The 26,592-nt window shown below is 40.1% G+C and overlaps 1 protein-coding gene across 2 annotated transcripts in view; it reads right to left on the bottom strand.

The window, feature by feature from the left end:
* Positions 1-26,592, bottom strand: part of si:dkey-112m2.1 (transmembrane protein 132C) — a 178,776-nt gene that overhangs the window by 94,495 nt on the left and 57,689 nt on the right. For both annotated transcript variants that reach the window (XM_051938986.1, XM_051938985.1), the window contains exon 3: positions 19,725-20,652. In XM_051938986.1, coding sequence (XP_051794946.1) covers positions 19,725-20,652 — 928 coding nt within the window. The remainder of the gene's footprint in view (positions 1-19,724; positions 20,653-26,592) is intronic.

The following is a 26,592-nucleotide window of genomic DNA, read 5'->3' as shown; positions in this document are numbered from 1 at the left end:
GGGAAATGACACTGTTAAAGGAAAGCTGTTAAAATTGGATGAGACAGCGGATGAGGTGACGAGAGCAACAAGAGCTCTAAGCTAAACAGGAGTGAACTTTGTAAGACTAAAGTTAACTTCAGGTGAGCTGTGGCGATGCACTGAAACCTGATGAATAATTAAATAATACTCCGCTATCACCAGAAGTGCTATTACTGTTTTTGTAAAAGCATATTAGTACCCCCCGATGGGCTGTCGACTGTTTCAAATACTATTAAAAAAGGAAACATGTTGGACATAATCTTAATGTTAATGCTGGGCAGCAAATGAATCAGACAGACATCACACTGTGCACGATTTTAACCCATAACTGCCAGGACAAGCTAACCCAGATTGGTGAAGTCTCAGTCCAGCTTGACCGGTTTGTGACCCCACAAAGATTGTTATTGCGTTTCCAGTGACTGCGGTTTTCACAGAACTGTCAGGATGAGCTACAGAAAGCATAATGACATCACCAACACCGAAGTGTGACCTTGTATGGGGACAGGACTTGTCACGATTCACATAAATATACTAAGCAGCCACTAAGGCAGCATAAAACAGGAGAGAGAGAAGTTTTTTTTTAAATGTGTTTTTGTCAGAGTACAGTTTGGTGTGTTTGTGTCAGTTTGGATGTCCCTAAAGCGAGACAAAGAAAATCGAAGTGAGTCCTCTGGGCCATAACACAGCACATCTGTACTGAGAAAAGTGAAGTGACACTGCCAGGTTTCCTCCAGTCACCATTACTGAGGGCCTCAATACGGCCGACCGGAGAGTGAACCAAGTGAAATGGTCGTCCAGGACTTTGCAGTCCTCTACATAACTGGTGAAACGACAGAAAAGCGCATAGAAAACGTGAATCTGCATTGTGGATGTTTGCTGCAGGGTCTGTGCAGCAGCATTTGATCCTCAAGTGCCCGACACAGATGACGGTAGAGGCTGAAAGACTGCTGTGCATAACGCAAAGGGTGCTTCGCTCCACAGTGAAGGTATCATTTTCTGCTAGATTACACTTGAAAATGAGAAGACATAAAAGAGTTGTCATTTGGACACACTCAAATAATATTTTCTTCTCAGAAAATTGTAAAATCATCTACGTAAAAGCAGAAATTTCTTTTTGAAATTGCTTTATCGTGAACATCGCGGTATATCTGTCACCCTGTACTTATGTCTTTTAAGCATGCGGTGTAATAACTACGATCTTGCTCAAACTGATAATGCTAATATGATGGTAAATAAGAAACGATTCATAGCTGCAATGATGATACCAATGACTTTATAAAAAAAGATGGAAGCAGCTGATGGAAGATGGAAGAACTTCAGGCACCCCATCTGAGCAGATTCTTCCTCTTTGGGTCTCGGTGTGTTCATTGCTCATAAATAATTCAGACCAGCACTTCTGGTCTGAAATTTAAAGCCAATTCAGAAATGATACAAACTTGTATTATTCCTACTGACCAGCAGGGGGCGACTCCCCTGGTAGCAAAAAAAGGTGTGACTGTTTAGAAATCGGTGAGAAAATGACCTACTTTAGCTACCCCAGAAAACATTTTCTAATGAGTTTATGGTGTCTGTCTTTAGCTATATGTCTCCTTCAAGACAATATGATGTTTATTTTGTGAATTATTGTCCCATGACACTTTTGTATGGTCTGGGGCAATGTCCCAAAGAAAACAATGACAGCAAAATTAAAAAAATAAATAAATTAAGGCTTCAGAGCAAGAAAATCTGCAATCAGAAACTATGAGTGAACCAACAGCCAAGTGACTTTTCAGCTGAGCTGCAGGCTGTGTTTACCCAGAGCAGATCGGAGATACAGTAAATATGGAAACAAATGAATCAAGGAACAAGTAAAATAGCTATACTATGGAGAGTCACTTTTTTTTCCAGTACTGGTAACATTTGTGGCCATGTGGAGAGACATTCTACATGTGGATTCTGTTTTTTGGTTTTGTTTTGTAAAATGCATAATCGAAGAATTATTATTTCTTGGTTGTTTATACCGCTGTAACTTTGTTACACTACAAAAAGACATTTTTGAGTAATCTGTCCTTGCAGCCATGGTTGTGTTGTTTCCATTGAGGTGCAAAGTTTATACTGCCATGTCTAAATATGGCCAAACTGAGGAAAAATGTGGGAGAATTCATTTTTTGTCAATGAAGATAACATTAAATGAATGACAAATCAAGTGTAGACACTGTTAATGTGGTAAATGACTCTTCTAGTAGGAAATGTTTAATGGAATATCTACACAGGGGTACAGAGGAACATTTCCAGCAACCATCACTCCTGTGTTCTAAACACTGTGTTAGCTAATGGTGCTGAAAGGCTCATTGATGATTTGAAAACCCTTGTGCAGTTATGTTAGCACAAGAATGAAAATGTGGGTTTTCATGGAAAACACGAAGTCGTCTGGGTGACCCCAAACTTTTGAACAGTAGTGTATATATTTGTTTGTTTGCATAGGAAGAAATAATATAGTCTATAAGCTGCTGGTTTTAAGGTTTAATCCACCTACTGAAAGCAAAGTTCCTGATCCAAAGATGAGAAAATTCACAGCACAGCATAATGACATCAGTTCATTTCGGGGAAATGAGGTGCTCTCACCGGAAGGATTCTAACAAATCTTAAAGTTGTTAAATTAGTTTCCAACTTTAACTTACCCCAGATTTTTTATCTTGTAGCACAAGGGATCATTGCATCATCTTCCCTGCACTGTAAATGAGCCTCGAGTTGAAATCATACCCTGAAAGTAAACTATAGAGTTTGCAAGAGGAAAGAAAAATTCTTTTTCTGAGTCCTGGCTAATAAAACTGTGTTTGCAGTAGTTGGTCAAAAGCAAAACTAGTGCACAGGTTTATTGTCCCATCACAGATTTTATGTTGATCAGAATTAGGTACACAATCCAGAAAACTGTCAGCAAAGCTTTATAGCAGCAACTGGTGCATTCTGGAGTCTTTAGCTGCGTTATGGTGCAGTGTTTTTGTCACCAGCTTCTTTTCTGTTTGCAGACTGCATATGGGAAATCATACAGATGCAGTTGAGAGGACACACATATTTCAGTGGTTTCAGCGCATTGCCAGCTGGTGGAGATAATGTACCAATAACTTTTGCTGTTTGTAGCAATATACCAGCAAAAAATCTCTTCTTTTGAGTGCAGAAAAGGCACCAAGCTGTGTTTTTTTTTTTTAAAGTCCCAATCCTCCATGCAGTGTATCGTGGAGAAATACGTGGACCATAATTGTATGTGTTTGTTTACTCTGCCTCGTACCATTACGATACCCAAGATCCTTCATGTTTTCATACAGAGGAAAGTTGTGTCACAATCCTTGTATTCTTAATGACTATTTCAGCAAATGCTTGAACATCTACTCTGTAACAGTAATGGAAATAGGAAGGATGAAATCTGTTTCATTTGACAGCTTTTAAGTCTAATGTGAATTGAACAAAATGAAGACAAGGCCACTCATTTTATAAAGTCGCTGAAACACATTTAAAACGGCTGCCACACTGCCGATTCATTAAGTTGAATGCTCGGGGATGGAAAGAGAAAAACTGAATGCTGCTTTTCAAAGACACTACAAGTCATCATCACTCAAGTTCTTCAGATTACTGCACAGAAACTCAAGTTAAAACGTCCCAGATTTCTGACTATTAACTGTCTGAAGTTGAAAACATCAAGTGCAGTAAATCAAAGTTCACTACGTCAATTAATTTCCAGATATTTTCAGAAATGTATCTCATGCGTTATGTTGCTAGATGTTATTTAATGTAACTTTTTCCAAGCTACTAATTCATGTTTTCAGATCTCACCACTGAATGATGCCTACTTTATTTTCTTAAGCTGTCATTCTTTTTTTTTTCTTCTCTCTCCCTCTTTTCTGTTTCTCGCTCTACCCAGCACGGTTGCGGCTGACAAAAAAAAGAGAGAATCGTACAGATCACATGCATTTGTATGCGCACACAAACAGAACGCCGACACACACCCACAGATGCAAACCCTCTGAGCAGATCAAGGCTTATCCACCAACAGTGGTGGTAGCCCTGCAGGATGATGAAGGCTTGGATCCAAAGTACCAGCTTATATCTTCAGATCAATGGCTGACCTCCCAACCAGCTAGAGCCAGAATGACCAACACTACACGGCTTAAAGCCCAGCCAATGGCGCCGCTCCAAGCTGCATGCTGAATTTTATATCAGTCTAATGATTCTCTCCAGAAACCCAAACTCTCTCAGCTTGTCAGTTTGTTTTTTTTCTCTCTTTTTTTCCTTTTCTGCTGCTCTCTCTAGGTCTTTGTCACTTCCACGAACCCTCTATGACTGCCTGTTTCTGTGAAGGGGAAGGCGACCTGTTCCAGGAATGAAAGCAAAACACATAAAAGAACAATATTTTGGGAGTAGCAGGGGGTGAATTTTAACATCCTGTAATGTAACTACGCTACCCAACACTAGAAAAGTGCTTTTTATAATTGTACAAAACCAGAAACTCTGCAGCTTTTCCTTCAGACGTCAAGATGCCTCGAGCCTCCTTGGCCGAAGGCGTTGCTGTTGGTCAACACAGTACAAATGGCATCAACAGCCTCAGAATCTGACTGGCTTCTAAAAATACAGTTTTCGTCTTCGGACTACACGTGTCAGATAATGGGGAAAAAGCAGATTCAATAAAAAAAAATGTGTGGGAGATCATTGCTGTAATCATTTTGAGATCAGTGAGAGTTGTTGTTTTTTCTGTGCGTACATCTGTTAGTGTTGGTCAAAATGTTGCTTCTGTTGCATGGAAAAGGAGATTTGACTTTTAATGCTGGCTAATGAGGACGTTGCAGCGGGAGGCAGGGATGTGTAAAGGATTCGCATGCTGTGGCACTCTGAGCACTGTCAAAGTTTGTGTGCGACACGGAGACAACTGTCATTTTCTTTAAAGCTAAATGTACCAGGACTGCAGATCGAACAGGGCTTTTATCCAGGGTGAGTTCTGGTGTCAGTCTCAGAACTTGCTTAGCATTTGGTGGGAATTCCTCACATCTCTTTTTGGTTCATCCATACATTCTAAAGCCGCATTAATGTTATGTACATCAAATAAAGTCAGATAAGTGTGTTCTGTTAGTGGTTCTGCCCTGACTTTGTCTTCTGTTAATAACTTGTGTAATATTTGAGATTAAGTTCTTCTTTTTTTTTAAGACTCACTGGCGACTTTCACGGATCAATATATAATTGTGGGACTTTTTATAACATAGTTGACAGGTATCATAGTTGACATTTTTGCTGTTTTCAGATCTAAAATCAGCATGGCCGCCTGTAACCAAACACCACACGGCATTTTTACGGAAAGATTCTCGTACTTCACATCATTCCATAAGCCACCTTTCCCATCCTACACTCCTGGACATATTGTGATTGTTGTTATTATGATTATGATTATCATTATATTGTTGTTTATTGTTGCTATTGTTGCTGTACTGTAAGATGTATGCTGCTGTAACATGGGAAATTTCCTTGGACACAGGGAGTAATAAAGGATTATCTGATCTTATCTTAAATATCATATATATAATTGAGTTAAATTGAAAGTTATTTCAAAAGATATTATAGTAAACCTGTTGACACTTGACTCACACTCTACTTTATATTAAAAAATTTGGACTGTTATTTAGTTGACATTTTAGTGATATCAAGTCATTTTTTATTAATAAGTGATTGTTTCCATAATAAATAATTATGGAACTTGGAAAAATATGATGATAATGAACATAAAAACATAATTTATTTTTTTTCTTTAAGAAAAATATATGAAAGATATATCCCCTGGACTTCAAAAATCCCTCAATTCTATGTTGACCCTCATGTTGTTTTGTACACTGATGTATAATTAGGATGATCCATGCAGCCCCAGTGCATTCACTTTAGAATGCACTGGGGCATTCTAAAGTGAAATTTCTTTTTCCAAAAAAGAAATTTCTAGTAGAATCTAGAAATCTGTGCAAATGGCTAAATTCCCCTGACTGCTAAATCCCCTGGTCTCAAATAAATCCTGGTTTAAATGTTGAGAACCCTTCCCCTTTGTAAACAAGCTGCGTTTTTTTTCCTGTGTCCAACGAAGACTTCACTGCTTTTTCCAATCACACACCTTTGCAAAGCAGTTTCCTCCACAACGTCAACAAGATTGTGAAATATAATAAATGCAGAGAAACACCCTCACCTTCATGCCGATTTGTTCACCTGGTGACAAATTAGTCATGTCGACTTTGTTTGTTGTTTCTAACATTTTGTATTCGAGGTGGCAGTAGCTTAATGAAGTCTCAGCCACTCGCTCTGCCCTCTCTGTAAACTGTCCTGGCTTTTACAACAGCTATATTGCCTCCAAAACAGTTATCTGACCATGAAATAAGCTGACCTTTGAACTTTAATTAAAGTCTGTACTTCAGCTGCCGTGGCTGTAGATTCTCGGTTTCGCTCTGGTAGTGCGTCTAGAAAGCCATGTCTGCACAGATTCAGCTGCGTTTTTCAGTCCATCTCATGTGTATCTGATGAAACAGATGCTGGGATTTTAATAAATCTAACAGTCTACGCAGGTGGTGGAACAAGTTGCATTTTACTTGGCTGTATAGCTGTAAACAGGAGCTAGAATGTGCGTTTTTTTTTTTTTTCCACCATTCAAGTCTATTTTCCTGCAATTTGCATGTCACTACAGTGTATGGGGCTTTGAAAAAAAAACACTTGTGATCTACAGCTTAATACTGTACCTGAATGCATACTGCTCATGCAACAGCTTCTGTTTAGACTCGTGATACTCGGCTGCCTTAAATCAGGTCCAGAATAAGGTCCCAGCTGGCCCTCGGACTGTCTTCTAATTCACTATAAATTAATTCACACTGGGAAGCTTTTGTTTGTTAGTTTACATGCTAAATGTTCAGTAATGTCCCCTGGCTGTTCCTTTGTTAACTCGAAATAAGTCATTTAAAAACCCAAAGAGTTAAGGGACTTTGAACGTTTAGTCGTTTTATCTTCTAAACGTTGTTGTTTGTTTATTAAGTGGCCCCTGGCCTCCTGTCATTTTGCTAAAGTGGCCCCAAGCTGAGCATCTCTGGTGTTGATACACAGTAAGCTTACACGACTACGGTAATTGCATTTTATGTCACTGGCCTTTAAAAGAAAGCACCCAGCCATTTTGACAGAGCAAGAGGGTGAAAGCAAAAGCAGAAAATGTGCAAAGGAGCAAGAAATGGAAGAGAAAAAACCGTGAGGTAGTGGAGTTACAAAGACAGTTTTCTCACAGCTCAAACAGATGATTTCTAATTTACAGAACACTCTCATTTGATTTTTTTTTTCAGCTACCGTTTAAACATCTCGTGTCACCTTGGACTGCATTTTAAATTAAAGCTCTGTTTCCTGGTTTTCACAGTAATGAAGTTTTAATGGTTCGAATTTGAGATTTTATGAATGAAGCCAAAAGATGTGGCGCAACACACATGAGGCAAGTCATTACTCAAGCTTATTTGTTACCACAGAGAAAAGCAACAAATATGTTTGACTTTGAATTAAACAAGGGCAAAATCCTTCCGGTTGCTCTCCTTGGATTTCATCTCTGGCTCTCACACTTTGTTTGTTTGACTGCTTCTGTCTTTGTGCATTTCTCTCACTGCTCTGTGGATGAAGCTATTTCTTCCATAGCAGGGATGAGTTAGTGCATTTTGTCTCATTTTTGTGCCTGACTATCAGTTTCTAAAATGGACTGCAGACATGACATCCAGAACATTTCATCATCTCTCTCTCTTGCTTTATCTCTCTTTGTTTCTTTCCCCCCTCAAGTCCGCATTAAAATATGCATGATTTTGAGTTTGTGTTACGGCTGTCAAGTCTGTGGGATCAAACTAATCAAAGGAAGTCCTTATGAGAAACATCAAGGATAAACAAGCGATTAGAAGGCCAAGCTTACGATCGTCTGAGAGAGAGAGAGGCACCGGCAGAGCTTATTCTGCCTCGCTACCTAATCCCACCCTGTTTGTCAACCCCCCCAGCACCTGCATCCTCAGCTCAGATTGCAGAAACTGGGAGTTGTAGAAGTTGGAGGAAAAGGGCTGCCCTGAAGATATTAACAACAGCGTGATAAGTAGAGGAATGGCAGCAACAATCAGGGCAGGTTCACGGCAGGGCGCATTACGCTGGCGCTCCGATAGATTTGCGATCAAAGGTGATTGCTGTTTTATTCTTCAATGTAGTACATTGAGTTCATTCCATTGAACAAAACTGCAGGAACATTCTCGATCCACATTTCCTGGGTTGAGGTTTTCGACGTCAAGGCTGGTGTCCTATTATAAGCTGCACAATTCATTCAGAACATAATGGCTGGAATGGCCGAGTCGAGTTTACCTTAGAGCCATAAGTTTGTCCCAGAGGAGTTTACAATTTGTACAGCGGTGATAATAGTTGTGGTCTGAATACAGATTTAAAGCCATTATGTGTAAAGGTCCTTATATTACAGTGTCAATCACATTAGCAGTGTCTTTATTTATTTAAACATTTTCACTTATGAATGATTGAATACATTTCGAAAGTCCATTTAATGAATGTATCCGTGAACTCTGTAGCAGTTTGAAGGCCAACTTGTGGTTCTGTTTGTTCACCAGTTCACAAACAGAGGAGGCAGATAAGGTTCTATCCCTGGTATAATACATTGTCGTGCATATTGAACACGGAAAAACACTTGGGTGTCTTGCAGATGTTTTTAAATAGGATGAATGAGACTTCACACATTTTTCAGAATGTAGCAGCTGGTTACAGATGGGGCTGTAGCACTGTGTCAGTGTGATCATTCCTGAGGTGTTCTGAGCACGGTGGGTGGACATAGTACGGGATTTCTGGAGATTTTAGATATACCTGTAACTTTTTGGGAGTGCAGATATAAATCAAAGTACCTCCAAAGTCTGGCAGCTTCTACAACTTTCTTACTGATGAATTCTAAAGGTATGGATGATTGAGAATCTCCTTGAAAAGCCTCTCCTCAAAACAAACATTTGCTTTGGGCGCCATTTGTTTCTTAGCGCTTTTGCAGCGCTGTTGTGGACTCGGGCAGACGATGAAATTGACCTCACGTATTCACTTGTGAACACGTGTGTGTGACAAAGCAGGGATTTGTAACTTTGAATCTGACAGCACAAACTGGCATCATTTGGGTCAGTATGTAACTGCGGGACTTTTTATAACATATGGACAGGTATCATAGTTGACATTGTTGCTGTTTTCAGGCCTAAAACCAACATGGCCGCCTATAATCAAACACCACATGACATTTTCATAAAAAGATTCTTCTAAATATTACATATACAATTGAGTTGAATTGAAATTTAAACTTATTTCTAAAGATATTGTAGTAAACCTGTTGACTACTTTCTATTAAATAACTCAGAAAACCTTGGAGTCTTGCCAATCTTTTCTTCAGGAAGAAATGACATCAGACACTTGACACACTTACACACGTGGACAAAATTGTTGGTACCCCTCAGTTAAAGAAGGAAAAACCCACAATTCTCACTGAAATCACTTGAAACTCACAAAAGTAACAATAAATAAAAATTTATTGAAAATTAAATAATCAAAAACAGCCATTACTTTTGAATTGTTGATTAACATAATTATTTAAAAAAAACAAACTAATGAAACAGGCCTGGACAAAAATGATGGTACCTCTATAAAAGATTGAAAACTATTTGACCAGAGTGACATGATTAACTCAGGTGTGTCATTTAATTGACATCACAGGTGTTTCCAAACTCATAATCAGTCAGTCTGCCTATTTAAAGGGAGACAAGTAGTCACCCTGCTGTTTGGTGAAAAGGTGTGTACCACACTGAACATGGACAACAGAAAGCCAAGGAGAGAATTGTCCCAGGACATCCGAAAAAAAATGATAGACAAACATCTTAAAGGTAAAGGCTATAAGACCATCTCTAAACAGCTTGAAGTTCCTGTGACAACAGTGGCTCATATTATTCAGAAGTTCAAGACCCACGGGACAGTAGCCAACCTCCCTGGACGTGGCCGCAAGAGGAAAATTGATGACAAATTGAAGAGACGGATCGTTGGAATTGTATCCAAAGAGCCCAGAGCAACCTCCAAAGAAATTAAAGGTGAACTCCAAGGCCAAGGTACATCAGTGTCAGATCGCACCATTCGTCGTTGTTTGAGCCAAAGTGGACTTCATGGGAGACGACCAAGGAGGACACCACTGCTGAAAAAACTCATAAAAAAGCCAGACTGGAATTTGCAAAAATGCATGTTGACAAGCCACAAAGCTTCTGGGAGAATGTCCTTTGGACAGATGAGACCAAACTGGAGCTTTTTGGTAAGGCACATCAACTCTATGTTCATAGACTCAAAAACCAAGCATACGAAGAAAAGAACACTGTCCCTACGGTGAAACATGGAGGAGGCTCAGTAATGTTTTGGGGCTGCTTTGCTGCATCTGGCACAGGGTGTCTTGAAAGTGTGCAAGGTACGATGAAATCTGAAGACTATCAAGGCATTCTGGAGAGAAATGTGCTGCCTCGTGTCAGAAAGCTTGGTCTCAGTCGCAGGTCATGGGTCTTCCAACAGGACAACGATCCAAAACACACAGCCAAAAACACCCAAGAATGGCTGAGAGAAAAGCGTTGGACTATTCTAAAGTGGCCTTCTATGAGCCCAGATCTGAATCCCATTGAACATATGTGGAAGGAGCTGAAACATGCCATTTGGAGAAGACACCCATCAAACCTGAGACAACTGGAGCTGTTTGCTCATGAGGAGTGGGCTAAAATACCTGTTGACAGCTGCAGAACGCTCATTGACAAATACAGAAATCGTTTAATTGCAGTGATTGCCTCAAAAGGTTGTGCAACAAAATATTAAGTTATGGGTACCATCATTTTTGTCCAGCCCTATTTCGTTAGTTCGTTTTTTTAAATAATTATGTTAATCAACAATTCAAAAGTGATGGCTGATTTTGATTATTTAATTTTCAATAAATTTTTATTTATTGTTACTTTTGTGAGTTTCAAGTGATTTCAGTGAGAATTGTGGGTTTTTCCTTCTTTAACTGAGGGGTACCAACAATTTTGTCCACGTGTGTAAGACACTTCACACAAACACTTTTAGAAACTTGCATTTTGTACTTTGTATTCTTTCATATTTCTGTTTTACTACTAACCTCTGTATAGTTGGGTATATTCCACTAACCTTTGTTTATTGTATTGTACTCTGACAAAATAATTTCTCCCAGGATGAATAAAGTAGATCTTATCTTATCTTAAGGTCATGTGATCTGGACTTAACACACTTCCTTGAGAGGTGTTTTTGTAACGGGGAACTTAGTTGAAAGTGATTTCTCAGACACAGATATAATTTCATATTTTCCATATAAAATTTGATATATTGCCAAAAAAGAAATATGTGTCATGATTATTTACACTTAATAAAAAAGAAAGCATTCAAAAATATTTTTTAAATAAGCTCATTTTATTATTGTTTAGCTCATTAGAAGGTGGCTGTTATTAAATTAGGACGGTTATTTAGTTGACATTTTAGTGATATTCAGTCATTTTTTTTATTAATGAGTTATTGTTTCCATAATAATTCTGGAATTTGTCAAGGCATGACCATAATAACATAAAAACATTTGTTTTTGTTTTTTACTTTAAAAAAAATGCAAGATATATCCCATGAACTTCAAAAGTCCCTTGATTACATATTGATATATTGACACCTACTTTTCATCTTTCATAGTTTCTGATAGCAGAGTGTATTAAACCAGAGTCTCCCAAACATCTAATTTTGTCTGGTTTTAAAATGCTGTACTAATCATCAGCCAAAATATGCAATTATCTAATGAACCAGAAAGTCCATTTTGGCCTCCAAAAGCAATGCCGAAACTTTGTGAACACGGAGGATCTTACAACTAAAATGAAAGAGGTTTAAGATCTATGAGAAATCAGAAGTATTTTATTTATGGACAGCGGGGATCCAGTGAAAAGAGTTGTATGGTGCTTTTAGCATCTGAGAACCTCTTAGTTAGTAATGTCTGCTCTGTTCTTGTGTTTGTTCCTTTTGTCTAAGTCATGCTGTATGAAGAATGCTATGGAGAGATGTTGAAAACTGAAAAATACAAGTTTTACACAATATCTAAAGCTGAAATATTTTACCAGATAAGACAAAAGCATTTTTTTTTTTAAAGAAAAACTCGACTGAGTAGCTTTGCTGCAAGTAATTCATGTCTGTGACCTTCTATAATTCACCACTGAAAAGCAATTCAAGCATCAAGGCTACGAAATTGTTAAATGATGGTAAATTATATCTTGTATTAAACTGTGGATTGTGTCTTGATACAAGGTGAACCATCTGAGAAGGACAGATACGTACTTCACTTAATTCAGCGATCCTAACACCAGATCTAGTGCGCCCCTTTCTTGGGAGTACCTCACACCAGCTTCCTTCATTCTCTCTGTTGCCCTATAAAAAGAGAGACTTTCACAACTTCAAAGCGACCCGGGAGGAACACTGCAGCAACCCCTGACCCTGTCGATACGAGTCTTGGAGGCGTGTGTCACTCTGAATGGTGCGACACACTTCGTCTGACTCTCTGCCAAGCAGCGGGATCACAAAAATCCCCCGGGAACATGCAGCCTTTCAGACGGCAGATGGACAGGGCATGGGGGGGGGAGAAGAAGAAGATAAAGACAGGCAGCAGGGAAGTGGCAGAGCAATAAATTCTGGGCTTCCAAGGTCCAATAAATTCATCAGCTTAGACACAAATTCAAGAAAAGGAAAGTGATGGAAAATCATTACGGTAGAAATACAAGGATTCAAATTACTTGCTGCGGGCAACTAGTGATTGCTTTGTGGTGGCAGGACCCAGTAGGGAGTAGGATCTACATAGTGAACATTCTCCTTAGGCCTCAAATCACTAATTACTTATTAATGAGTAGATGAGGGAAGCCTGTGCTGTCAAAGTAAACAATAGTGAGGAGGCCAGCAGAGCTAATCGAAAAAAGGGAGCCGGGTAAAGAAGAGCAGATGAGGCTGAGGAGACTTTGTTTTTTTATATTTAGATATCCTGAATTAAAAGTCAATTCCATCTCGAGTCAAAGGAGGTTTTTCTGCAGCACAAAGAGGAGGGACATGTCAAACTAAAGGAAAGTGAGAGTGTGACAGAAAAGGAGAGCATGTCTACTGAGAGAGAAAGGTTAAACAACACAGGGAAGGGAGAGAAACCAAGGCAGAGCGGCAGATAAAATACAAGAAAAACCACAGATAAGTACAGAAATGAAAATGGGAAAGAGACATACCTATCTTGGGTGACCTTTACCAAGAACTGAATCACAGAGGAGAGCAGTCAAGATAAGGCTAATACACTGAGGACAATATCTCTATTCCAACCTTTTCTCTAGCTGATATTTCGGCAAACAATGGCCCAAAAACAAACAGCCGGAGACACGAGACCTGCAAACCTGAACCGTGCTCGGGATCAGAATCGGCTGACGTAAAGCGCTGCATCATGCCTGCATAACATCTGAATAACACCAGCTAAATCCACGTCTTTATTCGCAGCCCTGCGACTGAACCTGCCTCTTTCACCTGCTACGTCTCTGGATAGCAGAACAACACACGCCGACTGTTTGGGCTGGCGCAGCATGAAGAATCTCATACCTTCACACTCGCAGATATTAGAAATTCATTTGCATTCATCAGCAACGCTGGCCCCGAGGGGATCTGTGGAAATATGTTGGATTGTTTAGTCAAAATTACAATACAGCTGGGGCAATTTATCTTTTGAAAAGCCTGTTAATTTGTTCAGGAGGAAATAGTGTTTTCATTTGCATGTTGAATAAGGAGTAGCTGGAGAACCCTTTACCAACCTGTTACACTCTCTCCATGGCTAATGAGGCAGGGAGCGGCGAATTACTGATTCCACCGGGAGCCTTTAGCATGACAAACACGCCGTGACTTTACAGTTGGCTCAGAGCAGGTCCATGCATGCATGTGTGTTGGTTGGGTGTCGCCGTGCACACACGTGTCGGCACGAGCGTTGATGTGAATATTCATGACTTTCGATGCCTTTTTCCAGCTGCTGGGATTAAAAGCCTGTAATTACGCTCAAAATAATTACATTAGATAGTTTAGATTAGATAGAATATAGCCAATTACACATAGAGATAGGGAGATAAAAGGTCCAATTAAATAACCCCATAATAAGTGTGCTAATTTTGCTGCGGAGCAAAAGGTATAGGCTAGGCATCAAAAGCAGCAAAATGCTTAAAGTTTTAACTTATAGAGAGCCGGCGTGGAGTCGAATTTCTTCATCTGATATCTTGTCTATCCAATAATTTCACTGAAAGGAAAAGAGAAGGAAAGAAGAGTTTCAATCTTGTCATGCGTTAACATAAAAAGACAAATGTGATGAGTTTTAAAGGGTTGAGGAATAAAGTTCTCATCTAATCTCAAACTGCTTCCAAAAGAAAACTGAAAGTCAGTCTTTGACAAATTGTATTATTCATAGCTCGCCATGATTTACACAATATTCACAGGTTTTTTCTTTTTAACAGTTACTTTCCAGACTCTGGTTTTAGTACATTCTTTCTAGAGGCCTGATGTATATCAATTTAATGTTTTATTCCAGCTAATGAGAAACATTTGAATAGTGAATAATTCATCAAAGGGTACAAAAAGTGAAGATGTGTTTCAGAAAAAGTCCTCTCAGTTTTTTGTATGTTTGCATCATTCTTTTCCGTATGTCCTTCAGCACTGAAAGGAATGGAAACTTATAATTTATCAGCAGCTAATGTCCAGGATGACTTTAAAAAAAAGGCCTAAGGTCAGTTGTGTGTTGGTCAAAGCAGTAAACCAGCTTTTTTCTAAGATGAAATGTGAAAATGGTAGGTATTGTGACAGAATTGCATCACTCAAAAATCAAATAGCAAGAGGAAAAAGATTCCTTGGTCAGATGTGTATAAGCTGATTTCCAACATACTTTCTTGTTTTTGCCTTGCTGATGTATTCAGCCCCCACATCTATTACTTTTATATGTGTTCTGTTGGCTTGTTTTACCCCATAATGGCTGTTAAAATTAGTTTCCAGGCAGCTGCAAATATACTTGTGATAAATAGAAATGAAAGCAAATAGCTTTCAAAACCCCAGACCCTCACTAGCTGTGGTAGGATTTCTTTATCCACACAGTGTTCTCATCCTTTTTTACATCTTACCTGTTGGCAGCTTTGTACTGTATTGTAGAATCAAAACTGTAGACCGCTCAATGCAAAAGTAGATGTTGTTTATTAAAGTAAAAAGGAAATTATGTGCAATATCATATACTGAAAACGCAAAAACAGAAAAGAAATCATCACTGCTGCCCACGCTCTGACTTTTCTGCACATTACTTAGACACTAACATACCAGACTGAGATCTACATTAACTATTATGACCCAAAGGACAGTTGAAATATGTGTGCATGTAACCCTGCTGATTGGATCTGGAGCTCTTAAACAAGCAAACAAAGAAATGATTAAATACACTGATGGGGTTTCATTTTGCAGAGGAATTCTTATCAGGCTTTGCATGACGCCCTCGAAAGGCTGCCTCACGTCAGCAGCACAAGGAACTTCTGCGATTTTTTCCAAAGTAATCTGTCCGTGCAAATGCAAACTATCCACCGTCACTTAATCTGGCTGACAAACAACACATTAAGAGGATTAAACACCATATTTTTTTTGACAAAGTCCGATATGTAGCCCTCCAAAATCCCAACAAAGTCAAGTTTAGAGTAAAAAAACTGTGTTGATTCCATCTGACAGCAGAGCATGTGGGGATAAAGGCCATCCAGAGAGATGCTCAGTATTCCTTTGTCACCAGTTAAACTGGCTGAGGAGCGGGAGGACACGGATGAAAGGGGGAAGAAAAGATAATGGAGAGGGGAAGGGAGAATCTCCATAAATAGTTAATGATGCCATAGCGGCTGGGAGAAACACCAGAGCTACTTGTAAAGTAAGCTGTCCATAAACACACCCACGCCAGAGCCTAGGCAAACATTGGCCGGCAATATGCAAACACATGCGGCGAGAAAGGAGAGAGAGGAGGATGGAGAACCTCACGTTTAAACATCAGAATGACTCGAGCAAGCATCCACTCCAGCCCCCACCTCCAGGGACGCAGGACTTGAATTCACACCATCATTATGAGGATATCAAGAGCTTAAAGGAGATTTTAGAGTAAAGTTGCGTATTATCAGGAAATCCAGCAGACGAGAGAGTAAAGACAATGAACCGCACTGCAAGTTTTGTCCTGCAAGATAAAAGGGACGCACAACAAAGCTGATGCCAGATTAGTCATTAGCGTTGGGATGTTCACTTACAGAGTTTGGTAATCTGGCAGTCAAGCGCTGTAAAGTAGCCTCTGATTTTTCGAGCACTTTGAGGCTTAATCTTTTAGTTGCTAATGAGGTATTTTGGTTGAACGCTAAGTCTTTGCTATCCCAATGGAAAAACACGGGGAAAAAAACGAAAACAAAAAAAAAAAGCAGATGAACTTCTGAACGATCCGGGTGCAACGCTGGTGCAAAGAGGCACTAAAGGAAAAAAATACCGCCTTTAAAGTTCCCATTTACACACATGCTGACAAATGTGATAAACACACACTGCGAGCTCTAATACTTCATGGGAGTTCATCATCACTGGAGTGAGAGAAAAAGCAATGAGGCTTTTTGGCAGATTTCCTGCTCACCCAGGGTTGACAAATTGCCAAGGCTCTCTGTCACAGCTCCACTTTCAGGCTGCTAACTGTTTCATCTGCCATGATTTAGATCTCAGGCATAAAAGTAGCCTCGCGGAAATGCATATTCCTTACACCTTAATTTGCATCAAACAGCACGGCGCAATTACAGTCACTTTGTATAGTAATTTGCGCGAGACAAAGCTCAATGAATCAATAACAACTTTGTTGCTGCTGTATGGAATCATGTCAGGTATAAAAATTTCCTCAGACTGGCAATTTTCAGGGTAAGTACATGAAACAATTTTCTTAAGTAGCACAAGTAATTAAGGTGTTTTCCAGTCAAGACAATCTACAGACTGTCATAGAGGCGGTTTGGGAGGTGTTAAGCACTCTAGTAACTCTCTAATATCCCTAGAAATTACCAAGAAGATTACAATAAACGCAAACAAGCCATGGCAGGGCAATGTAGCTCAATAATTTATCATGATAAAACATTTAATTTCAGTCAGTGTCAACAATTATTGTTCATTTTTGATGAAATATCTACAGTAGCAGATAGAGATAAGGGTTTATGTTAGTTTATCAAGAAATATCTTTTACACAATCATGGAAAAACATGCTAATTAATCTAGTTACCTTACCTTGAAACACATTAAAAGAAGAAATCGGCTTTTAGGTAAACTCACTTAACATATGATAAAGAATGAATAATAATGAATTTAATAAGTGAAACAGTATTAAATGTCCATTTGTTTGCTGTAGTTGCTTTATCCTGTAGAACAGTGGTTCCCAAACTGTTTGGCTTGGAGCCTCATATGAGCTACACCCCAGCCCAGTGAAGTTTGTGAATATTTGTGTCTCTCTTCGCTGTTGCTTGTTTTGCAATTTGCAGATGGTCCCTGTTCACTTGTCGCACAGCCGGCGGCGCATAGACACCAGTGTTATTTCTGCAGCTTGAAAGACGGCTACTTTTGATAAAACTGGGCTTGTAGCACGTTGTCTACCTTACAACGATGGGAAAGAGGCATCGTTTATGTTTTGACAAGGTAAATCCAATGAGTCATTGATGCCAGAAGTCCAAATCTGTCAATATCTTTCCAACTTTACCGAACTGTGTTTTGTTTCCTGATGTCGCCGTGATTTGTTTGGTTTCACGCTGTCATTTGCTAGCATTTCACCACAAATAACTTACTAATATGTGCAATAGGAAAGTGTTTCGTAAACCCTGTGTACCTGGAGGTGGACAACCGGCTGACAAGGACTGGGTGTCCCCAGAAAAACACCCAACAACGGTCTCCATGTGCACGGCAACATCAACAGTCCTCTGGGTAGACTGCTAGGAGTGCATTACTTAGATCGGGGTTCTGGGAGACATGGGTGTTTTTAGACCATGACGTCCGTTTTGCAAGAGCAACCACTGGCCCAAGGTCTGCTGCAGCCTCCACCATGGGAGGTCTACGGACACAGATGGGGGCTACAAGACACCAAGACCTCCATGGACGTCAACAAGGAAAATGATAGAGGGAAAAAGAGTATGAAGGATATGAAAGGCTTTGATGAGCCACGGTGGGGTAAGTGCTTGGGCTTCTTCAAGCAACCAAACTTTACAATTCCATGTTTTCATGCAGTTAATGCCTTTAAATGAAACTATCTGCTAACGGCTATAGATTAAGTTATGATCGTCCGTACATATCGGTATCATTTAATCACCCAGGCCTTAAACAATCCGTCTTTGTAAACCACTTTGTCCGCTGCAGTTTTATGAAAAAAACATTGCATTAAAAGCAGCCAGTTAATCTCCTCTAAAGACAATCCTTACTAAAAATTAAGCATTTTGTTTATTTGGCCAGAAGCTTATTGTAATCCAAACTTGAAAATAGGTGGAAATCGTGTTATGAATTAATACACATATTCTGAAAACAAGCTGAAAACATGATCCTTTCACTGTAAGCTGATAAAAATTAAGAATGCCATCAATAAAGTCTCTTCAAATTTTACTTTTGTATTTCGGTTTTGGTGAACGTGACAAAAATATAGCTTCTGATTTTACTTGCAAAAAGCATTTAAAAAAATATCAAGAAGTTTCAAAGAAAGTTTTTTTATTTGTCATTGAAATAATATTGCTTAACTAAAAATGTCTGGCCATTGAATAACATGGATTCAGGTCTGTTGTTTATTTGTCTGTTGTTTATAAACCGAGCTAATTGATTTAATGAAAAGAGTCGTGGTAAGCACTGTCTTGTTTACGCGTCTTCTTGTTTGCGATATTAGGTTTTCACTTGTGATATTATGCCTTTCTGATTAGTGGACAAATGGCCTAAATAACCAAGCCAAATTACCAAACAGCTGCTGGGCAGTAGAGTAGTGGTGTCATGGCAACATTGTCTCTACACTGGGCTGTGGTGTGGCAAATCAAGTGCTTTACACACACACGCAGTTTCTAATCTCCAGTGCCAGAGATTAATCCCTGCTTTTGCCAACTGCAGATTATTTTTGATTAAACTGGCTGTTATAAGTAATGTTTCCAAACTGCAACAGTATCCAGTCCTAGGAAAAAAGGAAATATGATGACTGGAGTTCATCTGTCTTACATAAAAAGTAGGATCTGACACATTTGCTCAAGAAACTGCACATACAGTAATGCATCATAGAAACAAAAAGGCATTGTGCAAGATTAGTTATACTCCACATGATCCATTTTACTATATGACTCAGACAAACAGTGACTCGGAATTTCCTAAGAAAATTCAGTTGTGAGCTCAGCATAACTTCACACTGTAAATACTGTTAAATGCTAAATGTGTGGATGTGCTCCCATAGGTTTTATCCATCACTGCTGCTTTCTCTACAAATCCAACCAAAGGCCGTATTTTCAGCTGCCTGCAAGGCCAGTCGTACCTGTTTAAATTGGAAAATGAGAAAAGAAAATTAGTCCAGCTGCAGAGTAAGCTGCAGGTGGAGGCTGACTCACCTGAGGGTGAAAATTTGGACTGAAGAAAGCGTGGAAAGAGCCAGAAAAGTCGAGACGGTCTCTCTCTGCCGGATGGGTTTGGAGGGCACCATCACCACAAAGTTATTGTCCAGCTTCAGCTCTGACAGTGGCTGAAACAGTCTGACGCTCCCGATGCGCTGCATAGGAGTGTGCCCTGCAAAATAACCCAAGGGCCTCTGCTGGTCCGTGCGAACAGAGCTGGCCTTTCTTGAATCCTCTGAGTTGCAGTCTCCGCTGTCTGTGGTTTGAACCATGTAGTAGAGCTCCACAGGAGTGCCCTGGGCCTGCTCAGACACTCGCTGCCTACCAGGCCTGACAGTGGGTGGACTGAACCAGCTGGCCAGAGGCTCCAGCTCAGCAACACATATACCCAGCTCACCTTTTAACCTGCATGTCCCACGCACCTCTTGAGTCTCGTGAAAGGCAAACATCCTCACGCAGGGTAGCTTGTGGATGGCGCTGTAATCATCCCAGTCCCTGCCCGCAATGTAGAACAACACTTGAACTTTGGGCCAGCTGGGGTGAATCCTCTCACTGATAATGTACGTGTGGACCTTCCAGTTGAATGTAAAGAGGGGCGTTGAAGACGCTGATGTTGGCACTGATGATGATGGGGTGAAGGAGGGAGCGTTAAATGGCCCTGGCAGCGTCTGCAGCAACTCCAGAGGGACAGGCTGCTGGACAGACAGCGGTCCATAGCTAGCATTGACAAAGGGCATCTGGCGGGCCTGATGGATGAAAAAGGACTCTGTGCGAGCCTGCAGGCTGGAGTTCCTCATTAAGTCCTGGTTTGCCTCCTGTAAGAAGAACGCTGACTCCGCGTTGAGGATCCGGTAGCTGACAGGCAAATAGATTGGTGTGGGGCCGTACCTCTGCAGCCCCTCCAGGATCACCTTGGTGTCCACCACTAAAACAGAAAGAGAAAATGACAACAACACATTAACATTTGCTTCAACAACCTGGAAACACATGGCAGTTGTAGCTTTACCAGCACGATTCTTTGTCTAAACCCCATCAGCAAAACCTGATCCAGGCATGAAATCAAAGAGCGGACTGAGAAAAATTGAATGAAATAACTTCCAAAATGGACACGGGCACTCCACGTTTTACATAACATTTGCATGCATTGCTGCCAACCTGAGGCAATCATATCTACAGTCAGTTCCAGCAGTGAATGTTAAATGGTTTGTTGGAGACTTTTCCATGTGATATCGCTTTCACGAGCCACTGCTCTTATTTAAAAGAATTTGTTAGACTTAATTCAAAACACTTGCGTCTTTCTCAGACTCTTGCTTATCGGGCTTGTCCATGTTCCCTCCTGCTCTCAATCCTTTTCATTGTGATAAACGGGATCTCTTTTTTTTTTACTCTCTCCTTCAATTTCTCCTTACTTTCAGTTTTTTCAATATAGGCTTTATCATCTGCTTCTTTCCTGCATCCCTCCATATATCATTCCAACATTGTCTTATATTTCACCACTGTGAGAAATGGAACATTGTCATCAAGTCCTCCAGCCTAGACAAACATATATATCTCCTGGCCCTAGTGGAGGAATAACATTTTATCATGTGACGCTGTGGTGACGGTTTGGTTAGGTTGGTTGCCACAAAGACAGCTTGGATAATTTTAGTGAATAATTAAAGTTTGAGTTAAAACGAATGCTTTGTTGACGAGAAACGGGCAGTGAAAATCACTCTCCCGTGTTATTACACGACTGAACTGGCCTCAGTTAAGTCGACGGCTCATAAACAGTGAGTCTACCAGCAGTCATTACCAAAGTGGTGTGCTGAAGACAAAGTCGCTGCTTGATCACTGAAATGGCACAACAGACAAAAGTACAGTTAATGACAACAGCTGACATTTAAAAAGAGCAATAGCAGTACAAGATAAATGCAGTTGCCTTATGGCATTTTCTTGTCTATTTCAGTATCTTTTGCCACTGCTCCTTCTTTCACACCTCTCCTGCAACTCATCAACATCATATAAGTGGAGAATAACACTCGTTCCCATATGCTGGTAACATACCCGCAGGTATCACTCTGATACATGTATGAGGTGGTTATTGTTGTGCTTTCATTTCAAGCCTTTATCCTTACAGAAGCTTGATCAACCTACTCTCACTTGCCACATGCAGGCTGCAGGTATAAGTCTGGCTTCCAGTCATTTCAGGCAACTTTGTCCTTCATTTCTGCTATCTTTCTAAATCTACTGTCCTATGGAAAACGACAACAGCAGCCTCTGGGCTAGCAACCAACCGGACACCAAAGCTGCACCCTGTGCTTAGCTTCACCAAAGATGACTCTGATTGATTTAAAGAAATACAAACAAGCCAGATCATTGTGTTTGCCCAGTATAGACTGATAATAACAGTGCAAGTGCAGCCAGATCATTATATACTACAGGCTTCCTTAGCTAGACTAGAATCACCCAAAAGGCTTTCTTTCCATCCTTGAGATTTGGGAGGCTCACATTGACTCCTCTGTGACTTACAGTTACTCATAACACCCTCTGTGCAAACACCTGTGGAGATGTTTTTAAATGCATTTATCCTTGAAGTAGCATAAAGTTTTTGCATTGGCGACTTCATGGAAACATTTCAAACTTCACCCAGGCTGCTTTATTTTCTTCATTTTTGTTCGCATCACAGAGCACTTTTAAACCTCAATCATCCTTACAATGGCCCTAAAACCTGCCTCTATCACTCCCTCTCCTCATCTTGCAAATCCTCCTCACCGCCTCTTTTCTCTTCACTATCAAGCACCAGGCTTCAGATATTTGGACTGATGGAGTAGCCCATGAGAGCCCATTGATTTTCTGTCCTGAACCTTATGTGCTGTGGGAGATGTGGCGTAGTAGTGATTTGTGACAATCCATGGCCGCAGAGCAATGAGTGGCCGGCCAGATGGACAGAACCAGGCACGAGGGGAGCACTTTAGAAGCAAAAATATGGTGAAAACTTAACCTAAACGTTTGCTATATATTTAACACTATATATAAAACTGGCTCAAGTATAACCTCTTAAAAGGACAAAGTCGTAAAAAGGGCCATCATGCCTCATTCTGTGCCAGGCACCAGTCTATTTATAGCAACAGAGAACACTACAGACAGCTCCTGTTGCTGAAATGACATTTTCATTATCTACCTTTCATTTTGTATGTTTTTGAGGAATGTCTTTTTTATCACGAAGCGCCATCTTTGCCTTTAACTCAAGCAAACGTGGCCTAATGAATTGATCAGAGTCACTGTCACGTTCTCCTTCATCACTTATACATGTGTTAAGTGTATGTAGAGCAGTGAGATCTATTGTCTATGGTGCTATTATTATCAGGTCAGCATGCGGATTCATTGCCAAGAATTCAGCAATCATCTGCATGGCCTTCATATTCCGAAATGCTTGTTTTGTGTGTGAGTCTCGGCTGGCCAAATGAAAAACAGCCACAAAGCCTGAACCTAATTTCAAGCTTCTGTCTTCTTTATAATCATATGCATTAACAGCAAAATGTCTGATATGAGTAACAAATGGAAATAATAACAGTGGATCATAAATATGAATTAGCTGCACTTTTCTCTAAGCAGTTGCTTTTATGTTTGCATTCATGCTGCACATCTTCAAACTTTAAAGTTAAATGGCATTTTTATACACCAGCAGCATCCCCAGTGGGGAGGATGCAAAGACCTTCAGTGAGACGGTGCACAGTGAGTGACTGCTGGTACATAGTTTTGACAATGTTTACCCTTAAAAATGACAGAACCGAGACCAATGTCAAGAGGGGAGCAGGTGCTTAGTTGGTAGTGGATCATGCTTACAGCAGTGAGAGGATTTTCCTGTCTGCGCTTTCCTCTGGGGGATGTACCACACTGTCCCAGTTTCTACTTACTATGACACAGATGAAACTAAATACCGCATTACAGCCGGAAAATGTTGTAATTTGTAACTTCAGATTTAGAATATGTCCCTCGCCATGACACCAATAGGATGCCGTAAATAGAGGGGCAAAGCCGGTGTGATTTGTAGCCCCGAGCTGCCCTTGGATTTCATGTCCGCAGCTACTGTACTTGTAAATCATGTCTGCAGGACTGTTTCTGCAAATGAAAAAGGGAATGATTTGTGCAGATAACTTAACCTCTGTGGTAAATCCTGGCTGTAAACTCCTGTGGAGGGTTTCTGAGTGCTGCCAGCCCCTCGGGACGTGGGCTGAGGAGTCTGATCACATATCAAACACGCGCCTGAACCGGACCTCATCATTAGACAGATGTTAGATTCAGGATTTAAAGTCTTGATGTTCTATTCATGCGGTGTGAGCCACGGGGCCTGCAGGAGCATAGGGCTACAAATTAAAACGCATTTAAAACATTTTCCATGTCAGTCCTACGGCACACAGCAAGCAACTGCAAAAATAAACTCTAAAAAATGGTATTAAAGCATTTATGTCCCCAAGACAGACGTGTGGCTTCAAATCAAACCGTTTCCTATAATCACCTGTTCTCATCCCCAGCGACCTGAGCAGAACTTCACCCAAGAAGTATAATCCCTTCATCTACCCTCCTTCTCCTCTCATCCTATCTTTATCCTCCACCATGTGTGCATCTTGAAACCACTCCCCGATCAAACATATTAACTTGGCTGACTTCGGTAATACATTAATCAAACAGATTTTCCTGTCAAAACTGATAGAAACAGAAGGGATCAAGGTAAGAGGTGGAAAGACGAGCAGCAACAGAGGATGGAGAAGGGGAAGTGGGAGGTTTTCTTCTTGTAAGTGCTCAGAGAAAGTCAAAGATTAGAGCAAGAAATGATGTGCATGGCCCACGTGCCTCCTTCATTATAGGATTGGGTTTAAAATTAGACTTGTTTTTCTTCAACAGCCGTCATAAATACGACTGAACATTTCTTTTACTGAGGTGCGCTGGAAGCACCTGCACAGCAGTTCACTGCTTTTCAACCCGATGCTGATGCAACTCCTGCAGACTTTTCTTTCACTGACATAAACACAAACCACAAGTGGTCTCTGACACGGCTGATGGGCAAAATGTAAATCTGGTCCATCCTTGATTTACAACAAACTGTTCTGTTCTGGTCCATGACAGGCTTTAAAATGTCCTAATGTGTTTCATATTAACATGAGAAAGACCAAAAGCAGCAATTGCGTATCTCTGCGAACTAGCAAAAGCCTGATGCAGTCCTTTGTGCCATAGAGCTCCATTGTAGTCCAAAAACTATTAAGGACACATTAGTGTGCCGCCTTGTTGCACAGGCGACTCGTTACCTCATTACCATGAGAATTGACACAGCATACACTTCCTACAGACACAGTCCTGGTGCCCAACAGCTGAAAGTAGTACTCAATAAAAGCTGTTAGAGTAACGCATTCCGAGTAAAAAGTCTCAGAAACTATTCATTCAGTTTATTTTAGATATTTATGCAGCCCTCAGTAATAACTTGGACGAGGATCTCAGTGGTGAAAATGAAGTTGTTGTTTTTTTTACCTTGTTGAGATGTTCAGATTGTGATTTTATATATAGTAGAAGACACATCATGAGCAACATTAGTAGCCAGTGCCATGGCTGCAGCACTTCTGCCTTGAAACTACACTGTAGTGATGACAGTCTGAAAAACACAAACTGAGGCAGTCAAGGTTTCATATGTGACAAACTAAAGGAACCAATCCTGTCATCTTCCAGGGCGGGACTTTCCCTACCTGTGTTCTTCATCAGGATTGGTTGTAGGTTCAAATATGTGTGGCTGATTGACTTTAAAAACAATACAGCGTGCTATTTTGTAGTGTAGAGTAGTTTTATGGTGTTTGAGCAGAGCTGTAGGTGAGCTGGTGTGCTCGAGTGGTAGGTATAAAGAAGGCTGGGGCTTCACAGATCCGCACACTTTAGAAAAAACAACAATTTAGGGTTATACCTAACCCACTTTAAAGCAAACAGAGATCATTTTTATGGAAAAAAAGACTTCTAGAATGTAATTTTGATACATGGAGATATGTTTAAATCAATGATTATGACCTGCAAAACCTTTCCTATACGTATATTGTGAATAAGTTAAACGCTAGCAATTGGTTGCATGCTAAACAGTTTGCCTTTTTGTAAAAAAAAAAATTCTGTTGTATGAGCTACTGAGCTTCACTATGAGGGCAACAGATATGAAACGATAAGTCACAAAATACAAAGAGATGGACCACTACATAATGTGTTACCTTTCTAAACTGTATCTGTTTAAGACCCTGGCCTTTGGATAAAGATCTTTCAAACGGAAAAAAAACCCTTCAATTGAACGTTAATTTTTGTGAAAAAAAATCCGCCTTTCATGCTTACTAATCCTCTGATGAACAACGTGGGTCAAAAGTGTCTCAGTCGAATGATTTTCTCTCATTTCTTTGCTTCTTATGAATTTTATTAGTGAAAATTTAAGGGATTTCTCAAAGCTAAAGCTATTTAATGTTACTTTCACATAATTTTTTTTTGTATCACTGGCTGTGTATTCTCAATGGAATCTGACTGAAACGAGAACTCTTTACATATTTACAAATAGGGAATGTTTTAATTATTATTATAATTTCTTATCTACACAAAATCTACAGTGAGCTTCATTGTATTTTTCACCTCAGAATAGTGTGCAGACGAAATAGCGAAATATATTTTTGCTGAAAATAGTCATCTTTTGACAGGTTGGCACACACTTGGATTTTTCTCAGTGTCATGCTTTTTCAGCAGTGCTGTCGGTGTTTCCCCATGCTGAGCACAGTCCAACTCATCTCAAACATCACAAACCATCTCAGGTTTGGTTCTGGCGACTGCGGAGGCAATTTGATCTAATACAGCACTCCATTAATCTCCTTTC

The sequence above is a fragment of the Acanthochromis polyacanthus genome, chromosome 18 (assembly GCF_021347895.1).
Source record: "Acanthochromis polyacanthus isolate Apoly-LR-REF ecotype Palm Island chromosome 18, KAUST_Apoly_ChrSc, whole genome shotgun sequence".
Classification (NCBI taxonomy): Eukaryota; Metazoa; Chordata; class Actinopteri; family Pomacentridae; genus Acanthochromis; species Acanthochromis polyacanthus.
The sequence above is the reverse complement of the archived record's forward strand: the minus strand, read 5'-3'. Positions and strand labels throughout refer to the sequence as shown.